Source organism: Gastrolobium bilobum, unplaced genomic scaffold, assembly GCF_033153095.1.
Source record: "Gastrolobium bilobum isolate Gb01-03AN ecotype WA unplaced genomic scaffold, APGP_CSIRO_Gbil_v1 utg7295, whole genome shotgun sequence".
Classification (NCBI taxonomy): Eukaryota; Viridiplantae; Streptophyta; class Magnoliopsida; order Fabales; family Fabaceae; genus Gastrolobium; species Gastrolobium bilobum.
In genome coordinates this window covers 112849-135845 of record NW_026898317.1, presented here as the reverse complement: position 1 = coordinate 135845, position 22997 = coordinate 112849, and the positions used below count along the sequence as shown (strand labels likewise).

General features: G+C 38.5%; 1 protein-coding gene across 1 annotated transcript; it reads left to right on the top strand.

The window, feature by feature from the left end:
* Positions 1-1712: 1712 nt before the first annotated feature.
* LOC133314844 (WD repeat-containing protein VIP3-like) lies at positions 1713-9966 on the top strand. The gene is made up of 2 exons (XM_061516372.1): positions 1713-1757; positions 9475-9966. Exons 1-2 carry the CDS (start codon positions 1713-1715, stop codon positions 9964-9966), a joined length of 537 nt encoding a protein of 178 aa, XP_061372356.1.
* Positions 9967-22997: the final 13031 nt, after the last annotated feature.

Below are 22997 nucleotides of genomic sequence, written 5' to 3'. Positions count from 1 at the left end.
TGCATTCTGTCGCGAAATATCCGGATATTTGGTCGATAAATATCCGAATATTGATATCCGGATATGGGGATCTGAATATTCGGATATCGATATCCGGATATTGCCAGTGAGATATCCGGATATTGATATACGGATATGCCCCCGACAGATATCCAGATATTCTAGGTTTGCGAGGAACAGTAGCTTACTGTTCAACCAAAACTGATGTTTGGGGGTTTGTGGACCCTAGATTAATGAAGTTGAACTTCTGTAATAATTGGACTAAGTCAGAATCAAGTGATTAAGGGCTTATGGCTTTGTGGGAAGCCTTAAGACGTAAAACGTAAAAGGAAAACATAGTCTTTATGTTTATGCTATTGAGCTATGAATGTTGATATGCTTGCTGGTCCTAAATCAGATTGTGATCTGCTGTGTTTGGACATTGAGCTTGTGTGGACTTGACTTGGATTGATTGCTTAAGAGGTAAGCTTTCGTGTCCTCGGTTTAGCCATGTTGTGGTTCCACCATGTCCCTTGGGGGTATGGTTATATGCATGCTGTGTTACATGCTTTGAATATTTGAAATGCTGTTGAGCTTTATGGGTAATGGCTTTTAATATGCATGTGTTGTTCCATCTTGACGGTAAGCCTGAGTATGTGGCGTCATACAAGACGGTGATCCGGGGTGGATGCAAGTGGCGTCTTGCACTATGTGTGGGTATTTTGCGTATATAAATCATGCATTTCTCTGGCCAGTAGAATAGAATTGACACACATGACATGATTATCTGCTGCATTGCACTATTTTAGAACTGATGATGATAAACTGCTTTTGAACTTATATTGCACATGTAAGTGAGCTTGGGGTGGAAGATCCTTGAGGACCCCTTGCCTTACTGAGATTTATTGTTTAGAGATCTCACCCCATGTTTGGGGAATGCTTATTTCAGGTTCAGGTAGTATGGGAACTGATGCCTCTGGCGGCAGGAGGCCAGAGCTTAGTTGATGTTTAGTGCTGTTCATATTATGCTGGCATGACTGGATTAGATGATGTTTATGTTTTCTGTCATTTATGATTATTGAGTTGAGACTTATGTTGGGCTTTGTTGCCTTATTTGGGTGAGCATGGGAGTTGTCCATGCCACTATGTTGTCAGTACTTTTGAGTTGAGTTGTATAAATTGTTAGATGATCCGGTCTACGTATTGTAGTTCCGTGACTAGAGACTCTTACTTATCTTATTTAATTAATGAGGTATTTCAGTTAGCTGTTTATTGCAATGTACATACATGCGATATTTTGAAAATGTTAAGTAATCATGTTGGTAATGATTAATGACATCATAATTGAAAAGAAAAAGATATTCCGCATTTTTAATTAAGCGCAGCTTAATACGATAGTGATAACATTACCGGATATATACGAGGTGTTACATTTATGGTATCAGAGCAATGGTTCGAGGGAAAAGCCTGTATGTATTGCAATAGCTAGGATGTCTGGTTGCGTCTGTCTTGTGTGTTTATTCCGTCGAATTTTATTATGTTAATGCATACGTAATCACATTGCGTGGGCCTGATCAACTCATAATTTGTGTAACTTGTGCAGAGTCATGGTAAGGTCTGGGAGAACACGAGAGACTTCTGAGAATCAACCCGATCCTATCCTGACTGCATTGGCTGAGATGCAAGCGGCCAGGTTAGCCGATCAAGAGGCCACTAGATTGGCCAACGCGACAATGATGGACGTTGTTCGCGAGATGAATTTGATAGCCGCAGAAGAGGTTCGTGAAGCGAACCGGAGGACCACTGAGGATGTCCTCGAGGCGAACAGGATGGCGAACATGTCGATGATGAGAGTCATGTTGGAGGAGATGAGGGTTGGTCTTGCTGTAGGTCAGTTTCCACCGCCACCGCCGCTTCTACTTAGTGTTCAGGATGAGAGCCTGAGTCACTTTGGTAGTGCTACTCATGTCGCTGAGACGATGGATACCCTTGTGGAGCCTGCTGAGGATCGTGACGTGATTGATCACCGGCTGAATGCTTTCAGGAAGCATAAGCCACCTGTGTTTGATGGGTCTTTGGGTCTTATTGCTGTAGCGAGATGGCTACAGGCGCTGGACAAGATATTCCGGGTCATGCAGTGTACAGACCCGCAGAAGCTGATGTTCTCGACTTACATGCTGGAGGGCGATGCCCATGAGTGGTGGACGAACACCTCTCGTGCTTATGAGATGCAGGGTCATGTCATGACGTGACCATTCTTCGAGGAATGCTTTTTGGGCAAGTACTTTCACTACGATGCGCAGGAGAGGAAGCAGGGGGAATTTGATAGATTGGTTCAGGGCTCGATGTCTGTTGACGAGTACCTGGCCAAGTTTAATGAGCTTGTGAAGTTTGCGCACTTCCGGATGGTTCCTCCTACTCCGATGTTTCTGGCTGCTAAGTTCTGCAGAGGACTTAGTGAGGTGATTGCTGAGCATATTGCTGGAGCTGCTTCGAGGGATTTTGGTACACTGGTTTAGCAGTGTAAGTACATTGAGGATGTCTGCATAGCAAGCAAGGCCAAGAGGGCCAAGGTCGACGAGACCAAGGGGACTGTTAGTTCCACTCCTCCTCCTACTTCTTGGAAGGACAAGAAGTTTACTAGGAAGGGCAAAGGTAAACAGTTGGCGACTAGGCAGGCGCCTGGTGAGTTTAAGAGGACTGCTTCACAGCAGGGGAGTTTTGCTAGGCCTCCTTCCACTCCGAGATGTGCGGGGTGCGGAAAGGAGCATGCTGGTCATTGTGCTTCGGGTCAGCTGATCTGCTTCCAGTGTGGCAAGGAGGGCCACTTCTCTAGAGATTGTCTGTCGTCTACGGCGAGAGCTGCAGCTGTTCAGGCAGTTCCTTTGCAGATGGTTCCGATGGCTTCTACTTCGGCACTTGCGGTGCCACCTTCTGTTGGGCGTGTGTACACCTTGGATAGGCAGCAGTCGGACCGCGCTCCGAACCTTGTTAGAGGTACTGTGTCTATTAGTGGTTTTGCTGTTGATGCATTGTTTGATTCCGGGGCTACGCATTCGTTTGTTGCTACCTCGATTGCTTTGGGGCTTGAGTTGCCCATGTCTGTGCTTTCTCCACCGTTGCGGGTGACTACCGCCACTGGAGAAATTTTTGATTCTACCACTGTACATCGCGATGTAGCGTTTCAGTGGGACGATCGTGAGTTCTCGGTGGATCTGATAGGATTGCCGATGGCCAACTTGGAGATTATTCTGGGCATGGATTGGTTGTCTAGAAATTGTGCACTGATTGATTGCTGTGCAAAGCGCGTGGTGATGTCTCCATGTGATTCCACAGCTAGTTCCTCGCCATATATTTCATTGCTGCAGGCTAGGAAGGCCTTGAGAGCAGGGGCATTCGGTTATGTCATGTTGGGAGATTTGGTGAGTGGGAACAGGAGGATATCACCGGCATTCCTGTGGTGGGGAAGTTCCTCGAGGTGTTTCCTGAGGAGATTCCTGAGTTTCCTCCACAGCGGGAAATAGAGTACTCCATTGATTTGATGCCTGGTGTGGGGCCGATTTCTTTAGCTCCATATCGGATGTCGCCACCGGAGTTGGCTGAGCTGAAGAAGCATATTGAAGATCTTTCAGTGAAAGATTTCATTGGACCGAGTGTGTCTCCTTGGGGAGCACCGGTCATCTTTGTGAAGAAGAAGGACGGGACAATGCGATTGTGCACCGACTACAGGCAGTTGAACAAGGTGACGATCAAGAACAAGTATCCCCTTCCTCGGATTGATGATCTGTTGGATCAGCTCAGGGGTGCTTGTGTGTATTCAAAGATTGATCTCCGGTCCGGATACCATCAGATTCGGGTGAAGCCGGAGAATGTCCCTAAGACCGCGTTTCGTTCGAGATACGGTCACTTTGAGTATTTGGTGATCCCGTTTGGACTCACCAGTGCGCCGGCAGTGTTCATGGATTACATGGACAGGATTTTCCAGCCGTATCTGGATCAGTTGTTGATCGTCTTTATTGATGACATTCTGATTTACTCCAAGACTGAGGAGGAGAATGCGGAGCATTTGAGGATTGTTCTGCAAGTGCTGAAGGAGAAAAAGCTTTATACTAAGCCTTCTAAGTGTGAGTTTTGGCTCAAATCAGTCAAGTTTCTGGGGCATGTGATTTCAGCGGATGGAGTTGCAGTGGATCTCAACAAGATTAAAGCCGTGCTGGATTGGGAGAGGCCCAAGACAGTTACGGAGGTGAGGAGCTTCTTAGGTTTGGCAGGTTACTATCGGAGGTTCATCAAGGGTTTCTCCACGATGGTTCTCCCTTTGACTCGCCTTACCCAAAAGGAGACTCCATTTGTGTGGACTCACGAGTGTGAGGCGTTCTTTCTGGAGTTGAAGGAGAAATTGACTACTTCACCTGTGTTGGTTCTTCCTGATCCTGAGGAGCAGTTTGAGCTTTATTGTGATGCTTCTGGAAAGGGGCTGGGCTGTGTGTTGATGCAGTCTAGTAGAGCTGTTGCTTTTGCTTCGAGGCAGTTGAAGCCTCATGAGGAGAACTACCCGACTCATGATTTAGAGTTGGCTGCGATTGTGTTTGCTTTCAAGATTTGGAGGCATTACCTGTTCGGTATGCAGTTTGCGGTGTTCAGTGACCACAAGAGCTTGAAGTATCTGTTTGATCAGAAGGAGCTGAACATGAGGCAGAGGAGATGGATGAAATTTCTGAAGGACTACGACTTTGAGTTGAAGTACCATCCTGGCAAGGCCAATGTGGTAGCTGATGCTTTGAGTCAGAAATCCATGAGTCTATCCAGTTTGACGATGGGTGACTTCGACCTCATAGAGAAGTTTCGAGATCTGAAGGTGACAACCTAGTTTGGGGGTGCACTTCTCGAGATGGAGACTGTGAGAGTCAGGAATGAGCTTATGGAGAAGATCCACGAGGCGCAAGTGCAGAGAGAGTTTCTCGACTACGTGAAGAATCAGGACGGTGTGTCTTGGAATGAGGATGGACTTCTGTTGTTTCAGAAGCGTGTTGTGATTCCTCGAGGTCCTTTGACCGAAGAGGTTATGGCGGAGACCCATAAGGGATAGTTTACTATTCACCCTGGTGCCACAAAGATGTACCAAGACCTGAAGAGGAATTTCTGGTGGCCAGGAATGAAGAAGGACATAGCTGTGTATGTGTTCAAGTGTTTGATATGTCAGAAGGTGAAGATTGAACATCGTAAGCCGTCTGGTAAACTTCAACCTCGTGAGATTCCAGAATGGAAATGGGAGAGCATTTCCATGGACTTCGTGTGGGTTTGCCGAAGACTCAGGTTGGCTGTGACTCGATATGGGTCATTATGGACAGACTGACGAAGTCTGCCCATTTTCTTCCAGTGAAGGTGAGCTTCACTACTGAGCAGTTGCCCAAACTGTAAGTTCGCGAGATCGTGAGGCTTCACGGGGTGCCCGAGAGTATCATCAGTGATAGGACCCGAAGTTCACATCTCGGTTCTGGGAGGCGCTGCAGGGAGCTTTTGGTACTCAGTTGAGATTGAGTACAACCTATCACCCTCAGACTGATGGACAGACTGAGCAGACTATCCAGACTTTGGAGGACATGTTGCGGGCTTGCACGTTGGAGCAGGTCTCGACATGGGATAGGTACCTTCCGTTGGTTGAGTTTTCGTATAACAACAGTTTCCATGCAGCCTGGGCATGGCACCCTATGAGGCGCTCTACGGTAGGAGGTGTCGTACACCTACCTGCTGGTCTGAGGTTGGGGATCGTGAGTTGTTTGGCATGGACTTTGTCCAAGATACTACCCTACAGATCCAGATGATTAGGGAAAAGCTGAAGCAGGCGCAGAATCGCCAGAAGAGTTACTACGACGTCAAGCATCGTCCACTGGAGTTTAGTGAGGGTGAGCACGTGTTTGTGAGACTTTCACCTGTCACCGGTGTTGGACGGGCACTCGGAGTGAGGAAGCTGAGCTCACGGTTTATTGGGCCATACCAGATTCTTGGTAGAGTAGGACCTGTTGCCTACCGGCTTGCCTTGCCTCCGAACTTGGCCAACATTCACGACGTGTTTCACGTGTCTCAGCTACGGAAGTATGTAGCGGACCCTTCGCACGTGGTGCAACCGGATGATGTGGAGGTTCGGGAGAACTTGAAAACTCTCATCGGACCACTCAAGATTCTCGATCGTGGCGAGAAGCAGTTGAGGAGCAAGATCATTCTGATGGTCAAAGTGCAATGGTCAGGAAGAACTCCTGAGGAGTGTACCTGGGAGCGAGAGGACGAGCTTCTCCGGCAGTATCCTGATTTCCGAGACAAGTATATTCTGATTTTGAGGACAAAATCCTAAAAAGTTGGGGTGAATGTAAGAACCTGCACCGTTAACTAAGGAAATTAATCAGTTAATTATGAGTTTAATGAGATAATTCCATAATTAGCCCTAATAATTATTATGAGGCTCTAATAATTATAGTAAGTGAGTAATAATGTTGAAAGTCACTTTTCTCACGAAAAGTGCAGATACCGGTTCTGCTAGTCGGTATAAATGCGTACCGAAAAAGTATCCCAGAAAATTATAATAAGTGCATGATAATTACTAGAATAATATGTAGGACTTGTAAAACGAGTTTCAAGTTAAAATAATGAGAACTGGTGCCAGAAACTGGTACTGGCTATGAAAAACGCGTACCGGAAAGGTGCTCCGAAAAATATAAGAAAAATATGATAATTCTTGTAAAATTGAGTAGGTTAAGAATCCTGAGTTTGGGATTAAAATGCTAAGAGTAGAAATTAAAGCTAATACTGTGTGTTAGTGACTTAAACCGCCTATATATAGTGTTTAGCACTAAAACCTAGGCTGATACTCAGCCATTTGGACGTGAATGGCTGCTGGTGGCTGCTTCTCTTTGCCTTCTCCACCATTTCTTGACCTTCCTTGTAGCTTTTCTTCACATTTCCTTCACCAATCATCCTTGTGTGAGTGAGATATAGCCTTGGGAGTGGGTGGAAGACTTTCTTGCTGAGTTTGAGCTGCTGTGTGAGAGGTTGTGGTTGCTGCCTCTGTGTTTGTGGAGGGAGTACACCTTTGGCTTGGCATTTGTGGTGCCAAGGAGTCACCTTTTGGTGCAAGAACCAACCTTTGGTGGAGCATCTTCGTTTTGGGACCAAGTCAGAACCTTGGGAGTTGGTTGTGAGCTCCAAGAGCCTTCCATTTCTGAGTTTGAAGCTTTGGTGAGTTGCCTAACCTTGATCATGAGTTTAAATGATTTAAAGCTGGTGTCTTTGCATGTAAATGGGTTAAGCAAGTAATTAACATGTGTATGAACCTGTATAGACCTAAAAATGTAGTCTTGAACGCATTTAATTGGTAAAAGTTAGACCTTTGTTAGATATCTTCGCGAAATGCAAACACTGCATTCTGTCGCGAAATATCCGGATATTTGGTCGATAAATATCCGGATATTGATATCCGGATATGAGGATCTGGATATCTGGATATTGTCAGTGAGATATCCGGATATTGATATCCGGATATGCCCCCGACGTATATCCGGATATTCTAGGATTTCGAAGAACAGTAGCTGTATTGTTCATACAGTAGGCTATTGGAGGTTTGTGGACCCTAGATTGATGAAGTTGAACTTCTGTAATAATTGAACTAAGTCAGAATCAAGTGATTAAGGGCTTATGGCTTTGTGGGAAGCCTCAAGACGTAAAACTTAAAAGGAAAACGTAGTCTTTATGTTTATGCTATTGAGCTATGAATGTTGATATGCTTGCTGGTCCTAAATCAGATTGTGATCTGCTGTGTTTGGACATTGAGCTTGTGTGGACTTGACTTGGATTGATTGCTTAAGAGGTAAGCTTTCGTGTCCTCGGTTTAACCGTGTTGTGGTTCCACCATGTCCCATGGGGGTATGGTTATATGCATGTTGTGTTACATGCTTTGAATACTTGAAATGTTGTTGAGCTTTATGTGTAATGGCTTTTAATATGCATGTGTTGTTCCATCTTGACGGTAAGCCTGAGTATGTGGCGTTATACAAGATGGTGATTCGAGGTGGATGCAAGTGGCGTCTTGCACTATGTGTGGTATTTGGCGTATATAAATCCTACATTTCTCTGCCAGTAGAATAGAATTTACACACATGACATGATTATCTGCTGCATTGCACTATTTTAGAACTGATGATGATAAACTGCTTTTGAACTTATATTGCACATGTAAGTGAGTTTGGGGTGGAAGATCCTTGAGGACCCCTTGCCTTACTGAGATTTCTTGTTTAGAGATCTCACCCCACGTTTGGGGAATGCTTATTTCAGGTTCAGGTAGTATGGGGACTGATGTCTTTGGTGGGAGGAGGCCAGAGCTTAGTTGATGTTTAGTGCTATTCATATTATGCTGGCATGACTTGATTGGATGTTGTTTATGTTTTCCGCCTTTATCTTTATGTTGCTATTGAGTTGAGACTTATGTGGGCTTTGTTGCCTTATTTGGGGTGAGCATGGGAGTTGTCCATGCCACCATGTTGTTAGTACTTTTGAGTTGAGTTGTATAAACTGTTAGATGGTCCGGTCTACGTTTTGTAGTTCCGTGACTAGAGACTCATACTTATGTTATTTAATTAATGAGGTATTTCAGTTAGCTGTTTATTGCAATGTACATACAAGCGATGTTTTGAAAATGGTTAAGTAATCAAGTTGGTAATGATTAATGACATCATAATTGAAAAGAAAAAAGATATTCTGCATTTTTAATTAAGCGCAGCTTAATACGATAGTGATAACATTACCGGATATATACGGGGTGTTACATGACCCTTGCATCGAAGGCCCTATTTGGTCCCTGAGAAATTTATCGAGGCCCTATTTTGTTCTTAACACTAAAAAAATGGACATGAACACAGAGTCAACTGATTGAGATTACCATTTTGTAAATGTTTGATTCTGCAATCATGTTAATTATTCTTCAAAGTACATCTTTTCCAACTCTACCTGATACTTTGAGTTTCTCATGTTCAGATACTTGGTATTTAATATTTTAGCATTTCATTTCCTTTTCTTTCTCCATTGCTTAGGTTCATTAGATACACCCTTAAAAATGGGGTGAAAAATTCAGGGATGAGTCCTGTGTGAAAAAATTGTATGAGAAAACTCACCCACATATTTTTTACAAACATTCTTTGAGGATGTATAAACTAACTATAAGCATGAAAACTCAGTCTCAGAATAGCTCATTATTACGTACAAGGATTTATTCAATTCCTCAATTTTTGCACTATAAGCTACTTGAACTATTTAATACATTGTTCTGTTGTCTCATTTAATATGTTCCCTTTTATGAAAATATTACATGTTCCTCTACGAATTTGCAGTATAGCAGAAATCATTCATTGCCTTGATGCCTTGTGATATACTATTAAATATGAACACTTTTATCTATCCTTTAACTATACAATAGTTATTTAATCAACAAAAGTTTTCTACCTTCAGGGTGCCATTCTAGCAGTTGTTGGCGGAGGTAGTGCATTAGTCAAGCTTTGGGACACTACCACATGGGATCTTATTGAAACTCTATCAATTCCTCGTCCAGAAGGACCCAAGCCTACAGACAAAATTAGCAGCAAGAAATTTGTCCTGTCAGTTTCATGGAGCCTTGATGGGAAACGACTTGCTTGTGGCTCAATGGATGGCACCATTTCTGTTTTTGATGTACCACGTGCCAGATTTTTCCATCACCTTGAAGGCCACAACATGCCTGTGCGATCTCTTGTTTATTCTCCTTATGATCCAAGACTACTGTTTTCAGCTTCTGACGATGGTAATGTCCACATGTATGATGCTGACGAGAAGGCTTTAGTTGGGACCATGTCAGGTCATGCTAGTTGGGTATTATGTGTGGATGTGAGCCCTGATGGGGCAGCCATTGCCACAGGTTCAAGTGATAGAACTGTAAGGCTGTGGGATCTTAACATTAGTACTTAATTCTAAATCACCCTAATCTTCCTTCCACCCTTCTGCACAAAATAATGAGCAATATTAATATAATTCCTTGTTCTAAATTTTGTCTTTGGTGCATAACATTAGTACTTATTTTCTACCCAAAAGAAAAAGGGGGGTGTTTCTAATTGTTTAAGTTACAATTCTTTGCATGAACTTTTACTGATACGGGAGTATAGATTCTTGAAGAAATTTTGTTGATTTAATTTTTCCTTGATTCTTGAAGATTAACAAAGATGGGAGCCCTTCGATAAATTTGATTCTGTGTTCATGTCCATTTTTTTAGTGTTAAGGACCAAATAGGGTCTCGATAAATTTGTCAGGGACCAAATAGGGCCTTCGATGCTAAGGTCAGCTGTCCAAAACTCCAAGAAGACATAAAACGACGTCGTATTACTTCCATGCTGGCATACTTAACGGTGACTCAGCAAAGTAACGGTCCATGTGTGCTTCGTTAGTTGGGCCGTCAGATGCCAACTAACGGAAGGACAAACGTGGCCCTTTTTTCAAATATTAGGGACTAAAATGAGCCTTTTTTATTGTTCGGGACTAAAATGTGCCTCGTGAAAATTGCCAGGGACGAAAAGAGATATTTACTCTAAATTTTAATTAACTTTTTTTTAATTGGTGGGTTGGTGGTTTGACCCGCCAACCCACCATAAAACGTAGGGGTGGCAATTTGTGACACGATCCGCGAACCCGACCCGGACCCGGACCCGACATGAATTTTTCGTGTTTGGGTCAACTCGTGTAATAAATGGGTCGTGTTCAGGTTGAAAAATAATAACCCGCAAAAATTCGTGTCGGGTCACGGGTTAACCTGTGAACCCGCTCTGACCCGTAAAAATTATTTTTAATTTATTTTTTAAGGATATTATAGTCATTTTACTCTATGGTATAAAAGGAAAAGAAAAACTTAAGGTTTCAACTTTCAATTCAACACCCATCTCACGGCAGCAGCTCTCGCATCTCTTTCTCTCAAATGCATTTTCGTCTCTGTGGTTGCAACCGAAACAGATTCTTTCGTCTCTCAAACTAACTTAGGCTAAGATTCTTTCGTCTCTGTGCGTAAACAACCTTTCAAGTCCGTTAGGAACCACCTCAGGAAGGGTGGAGGCTGGGCTTAGTCCCTCACCGTCAGCGGAACGCCTTGTGATTTGTTCCTTTTGTTCGTTTAAGATTTGAATCTTTTGTGTTTTTTTAAATTTTTTCCTTTTTCTGTTTTTGGAGGTGCTTTTTACTGATTGTGGTTTGATGTTTTTCTGGGCTTTCTATGAATAATTATTTGTATATATCGTTTCTTAGCTAATAGTTTTGTTTTTTCTCGTTGCTTGTTTGGCAACAGAAGCCATTAACAAGTTTTGTTTTTATCGGTTCTTTTTTATCGTTTTTTATATATATTCACCGATTCAAAATTGGTCCTATCAAGATGCAATGGGTGTCCAATTTGTGGGGGATTAGGCTGCTTTGGTTTCTTTTGTTTTCTGTCTTATATCCTTATATATATGTCCCACAATTTGGTTTATTCATGTATGTCAAGGTAATTCAATCTCCAATATTTCAACATAATATACAATTTGATTTGAATTGGATAAATAGATGTAATATGCTTTAAATTAATTTCATTTTATGTTTACTCGGGTCGGGTTGGGTCGTGTAAAAATAGGTTGTGCTCAAATTCGGGTTGTATCGTGTCAACCCGTGTAATTAGTAGGTCGTGTTCGGGTTAAGTTTTATAACACGAATTGTTAACCGTGTCGTGTTCGGGTTTAGCCTATTCGTGTTCGTGTCAGAACCAGGTTGACCCGAACCCGACCCATGAACACGAATTGCCACCCCTAATAAAACAGGGTGGGTTCAATTTTTCAACCCATATTCAATGGCGGACCAACCCGCCCGCGCCGTTTTTGACGGGTCGGGGCGGACCGACTCAAATTGTCACCCCTAATTCAAGTTCAATAAACTATCGTGTGAGGGGATGTACTAAAAATAATAACATAAAATCATAGGATAAAATATTATATCTACTTTTTTCATGACTAGTTTTTCTACTTATCTCCAAAACTTTTAGATTAAAATATTAAAAGACAAGCAAAAACGTGAAGGTTATTTTTTTAGTTAAGATTAACGATAGAAGAGATCACAGTTTTTTTTGAACTTTTTTTTATCTATTTTTCCTTTTTTATGTCATAAAAATATTTTCAATTTATAATTATCAAGAGAAAATTTACTTTAAATTTAATTATGCTTATTGGTTATAATTTATTTAACTTTGGTTCAGTCTTCCAACTGTGCTTTATGTTGTTTACTAATGATTGAAACCTCATTTTACTACCTATTTATTGGAATGAGGGCTAAAAAATTCATTTATTATTTTTTAAATAAAAAATTACGAATTTATGACAGTTTTAAAAATAATTACATATTTATTGCACAATATCACGTCCAATTTGGACGTCACCAATCACGTCTAAATTGAGCGTCACTCAAGAGGCAATCACGCCTAATTTAGGCGTCACTCATCAGGTGTTGACACATGTCACATTGTTTTTTCCAAAAAAAAAATTAACAATTTAATCGTAAAACTTCTGAAGGTCATATCTTTTGACTCGGGTATTCAAATCAGGTAATTCTTTTTTTGATTCCACATAACTTTTCAAGATCTATGCAATGACATCTCATTTGACATATTTTATTTCTCACAAACACAATTTAAATTTGCAAGAATGGTATTATAAGAGTGGTTAAACTCAAAAGCCTCTGAGTTCTTGGTTTGTGATTTAATATAAAAAAATAAATAAAGATTTGATTTGTGATTTAAATTAAAAAATAACAATTATTATTAATAAGGAAAACAAAATAAAGATTTGATTTGTGATTTAAACTCAAAAATCAATTTGAAAAATCTGTATTAATAAAGGAAATAAATAAATAAATATTCTAAATATCTAAGGAATAAGGATTTTATTTTTGAAAAATATTCATAAGCCATCATTAATTTCAGACCACGAATAATAACCCATAAACTTATAGCATTAATCATTAATTTTCAAAAATAAAATATTTCTTCCTTAGAGATTTAGAATATTTATTTGAAAAAACTGTATTAATAAAGGAAATAATTAAATAAATATTCTAAATATCTAAGGAAGAAGGATTTTATTTTTGAAAAACATTCATAAGTCATCATTAATTTCAGACCACGAATAATAACCCAGAAGCTTATAGCATTAATCATTAATTCCAAAAATAAAATACTTCTTCCTTACAGATTCATAATATTTATTTGAAAAATCTGTATTAATAAAGAAAATAATTAAATAAATATTCTAAATCTCTAAGGAAGAAGGATTTTATTTTTGAAAAATATTCATAAGCCATCATTAATTTCAGATCAAGAACAATAACCCAGAAGCTTATAGCATTAATCATTAATTTCAAAAATAAAATCCTTCTTCCTTAGAGAAGTAGAATATTTATTTAATTATTTTCTTTATTAATACAGATTTTTTAAATTGATTTTTGAGTTTAAATCACAAATCAAATCTTTATTTTGTTTTCCTTATTATTAATAATTTTTATTTTTATTTTTAATTTAAATCACAAACCAAATCTTTATTTATTTTTTTATATTAAATCACAAACCCAGAACTTAGAGTCTTCTGAGTTTTACCACTCTTATAATACCATTTTTGTAAATTTAAATTGTGTTTGTGAGAAATAAAATATGTCAAATGAAATTTCATTGCGTAGATCTCGAAAAGTTATGTGGAATCAAAAACAAATTACCTGATTTGGATACTCGAGTCAAAAGCTATGGCCTTCAGAAGTTTTACGATTAAATTGTTAATTTATTTTTTCGAAAAAAATGTGACACGCGTCAACACCTGATGAGTGACATCTAAATTAGGCGTGATTGCCTCTTGAGTGACTCCCAATTTAGACGTGATTGATGACTCCCAAATTAGACGTGATATTGTGCAATGAATGTGTAATTATTCTCAAAACTGTCATAAATTCATAATTTTTTATTTAAAAATCAATATATCAATTTTTTCCCCTTGGAATGAGCCTATCTCTTTTTTTTTATTAGATAAAGCGAAAAAGCATTCATCGTCTCTCTTTGTCCTTGAAATCCTCTTTTGTTATCTTTAGCAAGTGTTTATATAGGTCGAAACTTTAAGGAAATGCATTATAATGTTCCCAAAAATATTTTTTAATTTTTACTTTAGACAAATTTATGAGTAAAGTCCATTTTGGGCCTCTAACAAAAAATAAGGTCTCCACTTTCGTCCTTTACAAAAAAATACCCATATTAGTCTTTTTTTAGGGATTAAATTGGATCTTTATTGAATTTCTGAGGGACTACATTTACAAAGAACTTGAATTGTAAAGGTATCAAAAGTTGACTTTTTTTTGTAAGGGACGAAAGTGGCGATCGTGTTTTTTGTTAGGGATCCAAAATGGGCTTTACTTAAAATTTATTATGTTTTTTAGATAACTTAACAAATTTCTTAGACTTTGTCATTCCAATTGTAAACAAGATATGTTTTCTGCTTCTACTATAAAACGTAGGGATGTGCATGAGTTAAACAGAACCGGATTTTTTTAAAAATCAAATCGAATTGGTTTAAATGGTTCGGTTCGAAAGTGGTTCGATTCGGTTCAAAATTGGTTCAGTTCGAAAGTGGTTCGGTTCGAAAGTGGTTCGGTTCGGTTCAAAACTGGTTCGGTTCGAAAGTGGTTCGGTTCGATTCCGAAGTGGTTCGGAACCGATTCGAAACCGGTTCGGGTCGACCCTCTTTTGAAAAGAAAAAAAATTTAAAAATTTAAAAATAAAGTTATAAAAATTAATTTGGTTCGGTTGAAAAATGGTTCGGTTCGGTTTGGAAACGGTTCGGTTATTAAACCGGTTCTAAAAATCGGTTCGGTTCTTAAACCGGTTCTAAAAACTAGTTCGGTTCATGAACCGATTCTTTAAAAACCGGTTCGGTTCATGAACTTGTTTTTAAAAACCGGTTATTTTATGGGGCGGTTCGGTTCGGTTCATGGTTCGACCTAATTTTTTGGTTATTTTGCACACCCCTAATAAAACGAGATTGAATCAAAGCTAAATAAATTATAACCAATAAGCATAATTAAATTTAAAGTAAATTTTCTCCTAATAATTATAAATTGAAAATATTTTTATGACATAAAAAAGTGGAAAAATAAAAGTTAAAAAAAAAACATACAACTTTCCAATATAATTTGTTTCCAACCTTCATTCCATGCTAACTCCAAACCCTTAAGAATTCCCCAATGTTCAGCCTTTAGGGCAGAGCAATAGCCTATTTTGTATGAAAACCCAGTCAATCAAACTCTATTACTATCTCTGATAATCCCTCCACAGGCAGATGGCCCCGGGTTCCCTCTAGAAGCACCATCAGCATTGAGTTTAACCCACCCATGGTCAGGTGGATGCCACTTAATCATTATTTCATCAAAGCTTTGGCTGCTACTAGTGATATAATTTTTGGAGTAAGCAATATGGATTTCATCTATTAGTTTCATTATAGTCTCCTTTTTTTATCATCATACAAATGAATAGACCCATGGGACACAGTAGGGGTGTTCGCGGACTGGATTGGATCGATTTTGGAAGCAAAATTCATCCGATCCAATCTCTTCGGTTTGATCATTGACCATTCAGTTTGGATTTTTTTTTCTAATCCGATCCGATCCGATCCAATTTTTTTCGGTTTGGATTGGATCGGTTTTCGGTTTTTTAAAAATCCTAAAATTTGTTTAATGATTATTGTGCAAATAACATCTTTTGTATATATTGGCTTTGTAAATTTTTTTTAAAATACAAAAGCATCAGTAAACGATAATATAGTTTTTTTTTTTTGGACAATGAGATATAAAGCTGATGAAATTTTGATAATGAGATGTGACTAAGTTTTTTCTTGGGTTTTAGTTCATGGGTCAATGAGTCTTGAGTTTAGAAATTTTTGGGCTATGATTGGGAAAAAACCCAAGTAGGTAGAGAAAAATTAATATATTGGATCGATTTAGATTGGATCGGTTTTCATCTACCAATCCGAAAATCGATCCAATCCAATTAAAATTTGCGGGTTTTTTTTCGGTTTTTGGTTTTTCGGTTTTTGGTTTTTCGATTTTCGGTTTTTCGGTTATCGGTTTTTCGGTTCGGTCACCGCGGTTTGAATCGGTTTGGATCGGTTGATGAACACCCCTAGGACACAGCGTTCCTCCAGCCCCAAGCTTGCCAACAGAGAACCATAAACCAAGTACTCCATGGAACTCCAAGCAACCCAATAGCAGTACTGTGAAGATTGCGCCTAGCCCAATTGTAACACCTCGTGTGCACCCGGTGTATTAAACATACATATGGTAATAGCGCAGCTAAATAAATGCGGAAGCTAACTTTTTCTTTTCCAATTATGAACATATTAATTAACCCAGTTGATTTATTTATTCTTCTCAAAATAACACATGTATGTAATTGCAATAAATAACTAATTGAATAACCTCATGACATAAATAATATCAAGTCACAGAACTACAACACGTAGACCGGACAACATCCTGATACATAGTACAACACAAGTCTGAGATAAATGTAACTTATACCAATATGGCATGGACAACTCCCATGCTCACCAAATATAACAACATAACAATGACATGTCTAAAATACAAAAGCCATCGAATAACAAAGCATGATAATAAATCAATCATGCCAATAAAGCAGCATGTATAAATCAGCTAAACTCCGGCCTCCTGCCGCCAGAGGTCTCAACCTTAGAGGTACCTGTACTTGAAAATGTGCCCCAACACAGGGTGAGATTTCTAACAAGAAATCTTAGTAAGACAAGGGGTCCTCAAGGACTCTTCCGCCCCAAGCTCACTTACAAGTATATAACAAGTTCAAAAAGGCTAAATCCAATGCATGTTCATGTTCAGCACTATAATCATAACAATATACATATGAATGCTCAGCGAGCCAAATATTACAACTCATATCTCATGTGATGTATGCAAGTGCGGTTCAACTGGCCAGGGAACATGATAGGGTTTATGCATGTCTGCGACCTATCTAAACATAAATGTCGCAACCTTATACTTTACACACCAGAGTCGTAGCCTGATCATGTAAGTAATCAACATCACATCCATACATTACATCAACAGGTATATCAACATATCTTAGGCATATATCCATGCATATCTCATTTTCATAAATGCATACCATGCATATAAACCACCCACCCATGGAGGTCGGTGGAACAAACAACAGATTAATCCGAGGACCAGAAGCTTACCTGTCAAGCTAAAACCTCAAGCTAAAAACTCTGAGTCACCGAATAGCAAGGTCACAGTCTGTTCATACCAAAAATATCATTAATATTCATAGCCCAAAGTTTCATTAAGGTCCTACATAGTGTTTAAGACTTCCCATCTTGTTTTAAGTGATTTTAGGCTCAAACTGCCAGAAGTATTTGAATACTTCTCGATAAGTATTCGAATACCTCATGCTCCCAGAAAGTATCCCAATACTTCCACTAAGGTATTTGAATACCACAAAGTATCTGAATACATTTACTATAGTATCCGAATACCATAAGGTATCCGAATACTACCCTATAAGTATTCGTATACCACCAATATCCCAATACTTTTACTACGGTATCCGAATACTTTCATTCCCAGAAAAGTATCTGAATACTCATCGATGAGTATTCGAATACCTCCTGATGAGTATCCGAATACTCCACAAAAAGTATTCGAATACTTATCAGACAGAATGCAGAAACTCATGTAGTTTCTGCATAATCTCCATTTTAAGGATCCTCACACGATTTTGAGTCCAATGTCTCCAAAAACAGAAGTTCCTTACCACTTATTAGACATATATTAATGACCCTTAACCTAAATGATCAAAGTTTCCCTTTTTAACGAATCACACAAGCTAAACTCATGAAATTTCAAAAGAGTTAATCATGGTTTACCTCAAGGCTTGTGAAAACAGAAAAAGGAAGTGACTTGGTGATTTCTACACCACTCTAGGATTCTGCCACTATAAGGCCACGAAAATGGCCCACAAGCTTGGTCTTTTTTCTCCAAAGGTAGCTTCTTGAATATCCAAATGTGCAAGAAAATAACTTTCACCTCAACAACATAATGGACAACCCTCAACCCTCACACTCAGTGGCTGTAAACTCAGAAATGGGGAGCCTTTCCCCTCACCAAGGTTGCTCTCAAGTGTATAAAGAGTCTAAGAGGAATAATCAACAAGAAAGGTGGGAATTTTTGAAAGGTTTTCAAGCAAGGAGGGCTATAGGAGAAGGTGGCAGCCAAGGCACCCTAGGAACTCCACGTAACAAAATCAGAAAATCTGACCTAGGTTATTGTGCAAGTATCTATTTATAGTGCACTTAACTTAATCCGTCGGTATTAGTTCTAATAGTTTCGCTAATCATTTCACTCCCAAACTTAATATTCTGGACCTAGCCATTTTTCTAGGATTTGTCATATTTTAATTATAATTTTCGCAACACTTTGTCGGTACACATTTTATATGTAGCCGATATTAGTTCTGACATCCAAACTCATTATTATGACTCCAAACTTGGTATTCTTGACCTTGATATTATTCTAGGAATATTCATATACTTATTATAATTTTTCGGGATACTTCACCGGTATGCACTTATACCGTGAAGCGGAACCAGTATCTGTACTTTTCATCAGAACAACGATTTAAGCATTATTTTTCCTTCTCAATAATTATTCTAATCTTTCTATATTTATCCAAAGTCAATTATGTAATTATTTCTTAAATTCATAATCAAGTTTTCGTAATTTAACGGTGCGGGTTCTTACACTAGTTACTGATGTCTCCTTAATAAAATAAGAGTAAACACCCTTTTTAGTCCCTGGCAATATCTACGAAGTCCTTTTCAGTCCCTGACAATAAAAAAGGACCAAATTGGTCCCTGAAAGTACAAGAAAAGGGCCACTCTACATATTTGGGAGTTGACATAAGGACTAACATGGCCCCTTTTTTGTAATTTCAGGGACCAATTTGGTCCTTTTTTATTGCCAGGGACTAAAAAGGACTTCGTAGATATTGACAGGAACTAAAAAGGGTGTTTACTCATAAAATAAAGATCTTTCGGTGCTAAGAATAACCTGGTTCAAGCAGCTACTAACAGAAGGGTAGTCATGAATGGCATGCAAAACTGATTCCTCACTGACTTGGCATAGAGGGCAACTAGTAACACCATCACTCCAACCTGTCGTGATGAGCTTAGTGGGTAATTTATTGTGTAAAATCTTCCACATGTGAAGTTTTATACGCTGTGGTCCTTTTCAAGACCAGACCAAGCTCCAAATTGGGTCAGCAACAGAGCTACCTACATCATTTTCAATAAAATTTTTATAAATATTTTTAATGGTAACATTATTCGTACCTGGTAATTTCCATTTACAATGTTCTTTGCTATCTGTTTGGATAGGTAGAGGATACCTTTTTATTTCATCTAAGATGTGCTCCAGGAGCCAATGTGTGAGACATCTAAGATCCCACATACCATGCTCATCCACTTAGTCACGAACTTTTTTATTTAATTCTGCATCAGGGACAGGAACAGTGCTGATAAGCTCTAACTATGGAGAGTAGTGAAGCCAATTATCATGCCAAAACCTAATTCTTTTTCCATTTCCAACCTCTCATAGAAGATTTGGCTCCATGGCTTTTCAAACTCTACACATCTGCTTTTAATTTTAATCACTTACCTCCCTTGTAGTTTTTTTTATTGATTATGAGGATAAAAGGAGAATATTAGCCAAATATTTAACAACTTTAAGATTGGACTTGTATAAAAAAACACTAGGGAGGTAAGTGATAAAAAATAATAGAGTAGCTAAGTGATTTTGGTGGAAACTATAAGGAAGTTTTTGAACTTTCTCTTTTTCTGTATGAAGTGTGTTAGAGTATATAAATAAATATATAATTATATATAATTTTTTTATATATAATTAATCATTGATGCTAACAACACCTTTAATCTAGAATAAAATCTTGTTTTAGTATGTAAAAGATATTATTTTTTATCAATTTAGTTCCATTGTGATAAATTTTATGTATTTAGCTTTTAGGACTTATAATCTCAATTTGTTCTCATCTTCAATCTATTTTAAATAAACAATTTTTAATTTTATAAGCTAATTTATTGCTTGAAAAGATGACACATGACATATCTAACCCGACCAATTAGATCATAATAAATTATTTGGCTAAACTGCACATATATGACAAATGTATATTATATTACTTCAAAATAAAATAATATTATTCTGAGTCATAAGACAAGGACTTTTGCCATTTTAACTGCACACCCTCTTGCATACACTACTCAGAGCACCTTACTGTGAGACGTCACCTCTCTTTCTTCTTTGGTATACACAAAACAAACAGATTGATTATTAAAAAGACCTAGTTTCACGTACCAATCACTCTATCTCATTGGCCAAACATTAATATACCATACCTTTTTAAAAAAAAAACAAGGGAAACAAAAAACAACAAAACTAAAGAGAGGACTATAGCCTACAAAGTCTTGGGCTATGTAACACCTCGTGTATACCCGGATTGTTATCATAATATAGTATTATGTGCAGCTCAATTAAAATGCGGAAGCTAACTTTTTCTTTTCAATTATGACGTCATTAATGCTAACCAAGTTGATTACTTAATCCATTTTCAAAATAATGCCTGTATGTAAATTGCAATAACTAACTAACTAAAAATTGAAGTCACGGAACTACAACACGTAGACCGGACCAAATCCAAATACATCAGTACAACTCAAAATGAACCAACAAGTCTGGAATCAATGTGGCATGGACAACCCCATGCTCACCAAATAAACAACATAATCATCAAGTCTCAAAACAAGAGTCATAACAGGAAAAATCAGGCATATCATATAAAATAGCTAAATCATCAAGCATGCATCAGTCAGCTCAGCTCCGGCCTCCTGCCGCCAGAGGTATCAACCCCCGAGGTACCTGAACCTGAAAATGTGCCCCAACGTGGGGTGAGATCTCTAAAAATAAATCTCTGTAAGACAAGGGGTCCTCAAGGATCTCTCCACTCCAAGTTCACTTACATGTGTAATATAAGTTCTAAAACAGTAAACAATATAAGTTCCAAAATCTGTGGAATGCAGCATATAATCATGTTATGTGTGTCAGAATCCTACTGGCCAGAGAATAAACATGTAGGAATTACATACGTCTACAACCTACGGTACAAGACGCTACTTGCACCCAACCCACAGAATCACCATCTTGTATGACATTACATACTCAGGCTTACCGTCTAGGTGGAACACCACATACGTATCATTAGGAACTTGCACTTAATAAAACAGCTCAATAGAATTTCATAAAAACACATCATGCATATAAACTATCCCTGCATGAGGTATGGTGGAACCAACAATGGGCAAAATCGAGGACACGAAAGCTTACCTCGCAAGCTAACAAATCCCGAGTCAAAGTTCAGTACAGCCCAAGGTCCATAAACAGCTCAATCGCAATCTGTTAGACCATCAATCATATCAACATTCATAATCTAAAAGTTCATGACACATCGATAACGTTTTCTTTTTCATTTCATGCCATTAGGCTTCTCCCAAAGCCATAAGCCCTTAATCTAAGTGATTCTGACTTAGTTCAATTATTACAGAGGTTCAACTCAACTGATCATGGGTCCACAAATCCAAAATACCATTCTGTATGAACAGAACAGTCACCAACTCGAAATTCCCAGAATATCTGGATATATATCGGGGTCATATCCGGATATCCATATCCGGATATCTCAAACCCCATATCCGGATACTTCGCGACATAATACAGTTTTTGCATTTCACGAGATATCCCTTCCAAGGTTCCTCTTTTAACACTCTTACACGTTAAAGCATGCATTTTTATACTCCTTTAGGTCAGTGTTCATGTTGGTTACTTAACATAATCGTTTTACATGCCAAGACTCAACTTTTATCAAAGAAACTCATGATCAAAGGTTTAAGGACATACCCCAAAGCTCAAAACAGAAGCAAATGGTGCTCTTGGAGCTCTCAAGTTAGCCCCAAGGTTCTGACTTCAAAGGTCCACGAAAATGGCTCACAAGAATGGTTATTTCTTCTCAAAGCTCACTACTTGGAGCTCCAACAACCAAAAGAATGGCTCCCACACAACTCAACTCAGAGGCAGCACCCCAAACCTCCATAAATAGCAACCACCACTCAGCAAGGTTGACCTTCACCCTCACGAATCACTCTACTAAGTGTTTACAATGTTTAAAAGGGAAGAATCAATGGAAAAAATATGGTTTCTTGGTGGTTTCCATGAGAGGAGAAGGTGGTGGCAAGTGAGGGAGCTCAATATCAGAAATGGAGGCACATAGAGTTGTGAGAAAACTAACCTAAAAAACTGTGTTAAGCCTATTTATACGCGTATTAAGTTTTAAGTGTCGGTATTAGCACTAATAGCTCCCCTAATCATTTTAACCTCAAACTTTAGATTCTGAACTAGCCATTTTTCTAGGATTTATCATATCTTTATTATAATTTTCGCAGCACCTTGCCGGTACGTGCTTTTACGTAGCCGGTATCAGGCCTGACGTCAGTTCTCTTTAACTCCAAACTTGTCATACCAGTTATAGATATTATTCTAGTAATATATACATACTTTTTATAATTTTTCGGGATACTTCATCAGTACACATTTATACCGTGATGCAGAACCGGTATCTGCACTTTTCGTCAGAAAAGCGACTTTCAGCGTTATTAAGACTTTATTACAATTACTCAAGTCCTTTTATAATTATTCAAGTTCAATTATGAAATTATTTCTCTAAACTGATAATAAATTAATTAAATTTCTAATTTAACGGTGCGGGTCCTTACAGGCTACATATACCCAAAACGTCTCTACCAACC

Excerpts from the sequence above, each read along its gene's own strand:
- LOC133314844 (XM_061516372.1), top strand. The coding sequence starts at position 1,713 with ATGATGGACGTTGTTCGCGAGATGAATTTGATAGCCGCAGAAGAG. Across the intron at positions 1,758-9,474 it reads ATTTGATAGCCGCAGAAGAG|GGTGCCATTCTAGCAGTTGT; the intron begins GTTCGTGAAGCG and ends TTCTACCTTCAG.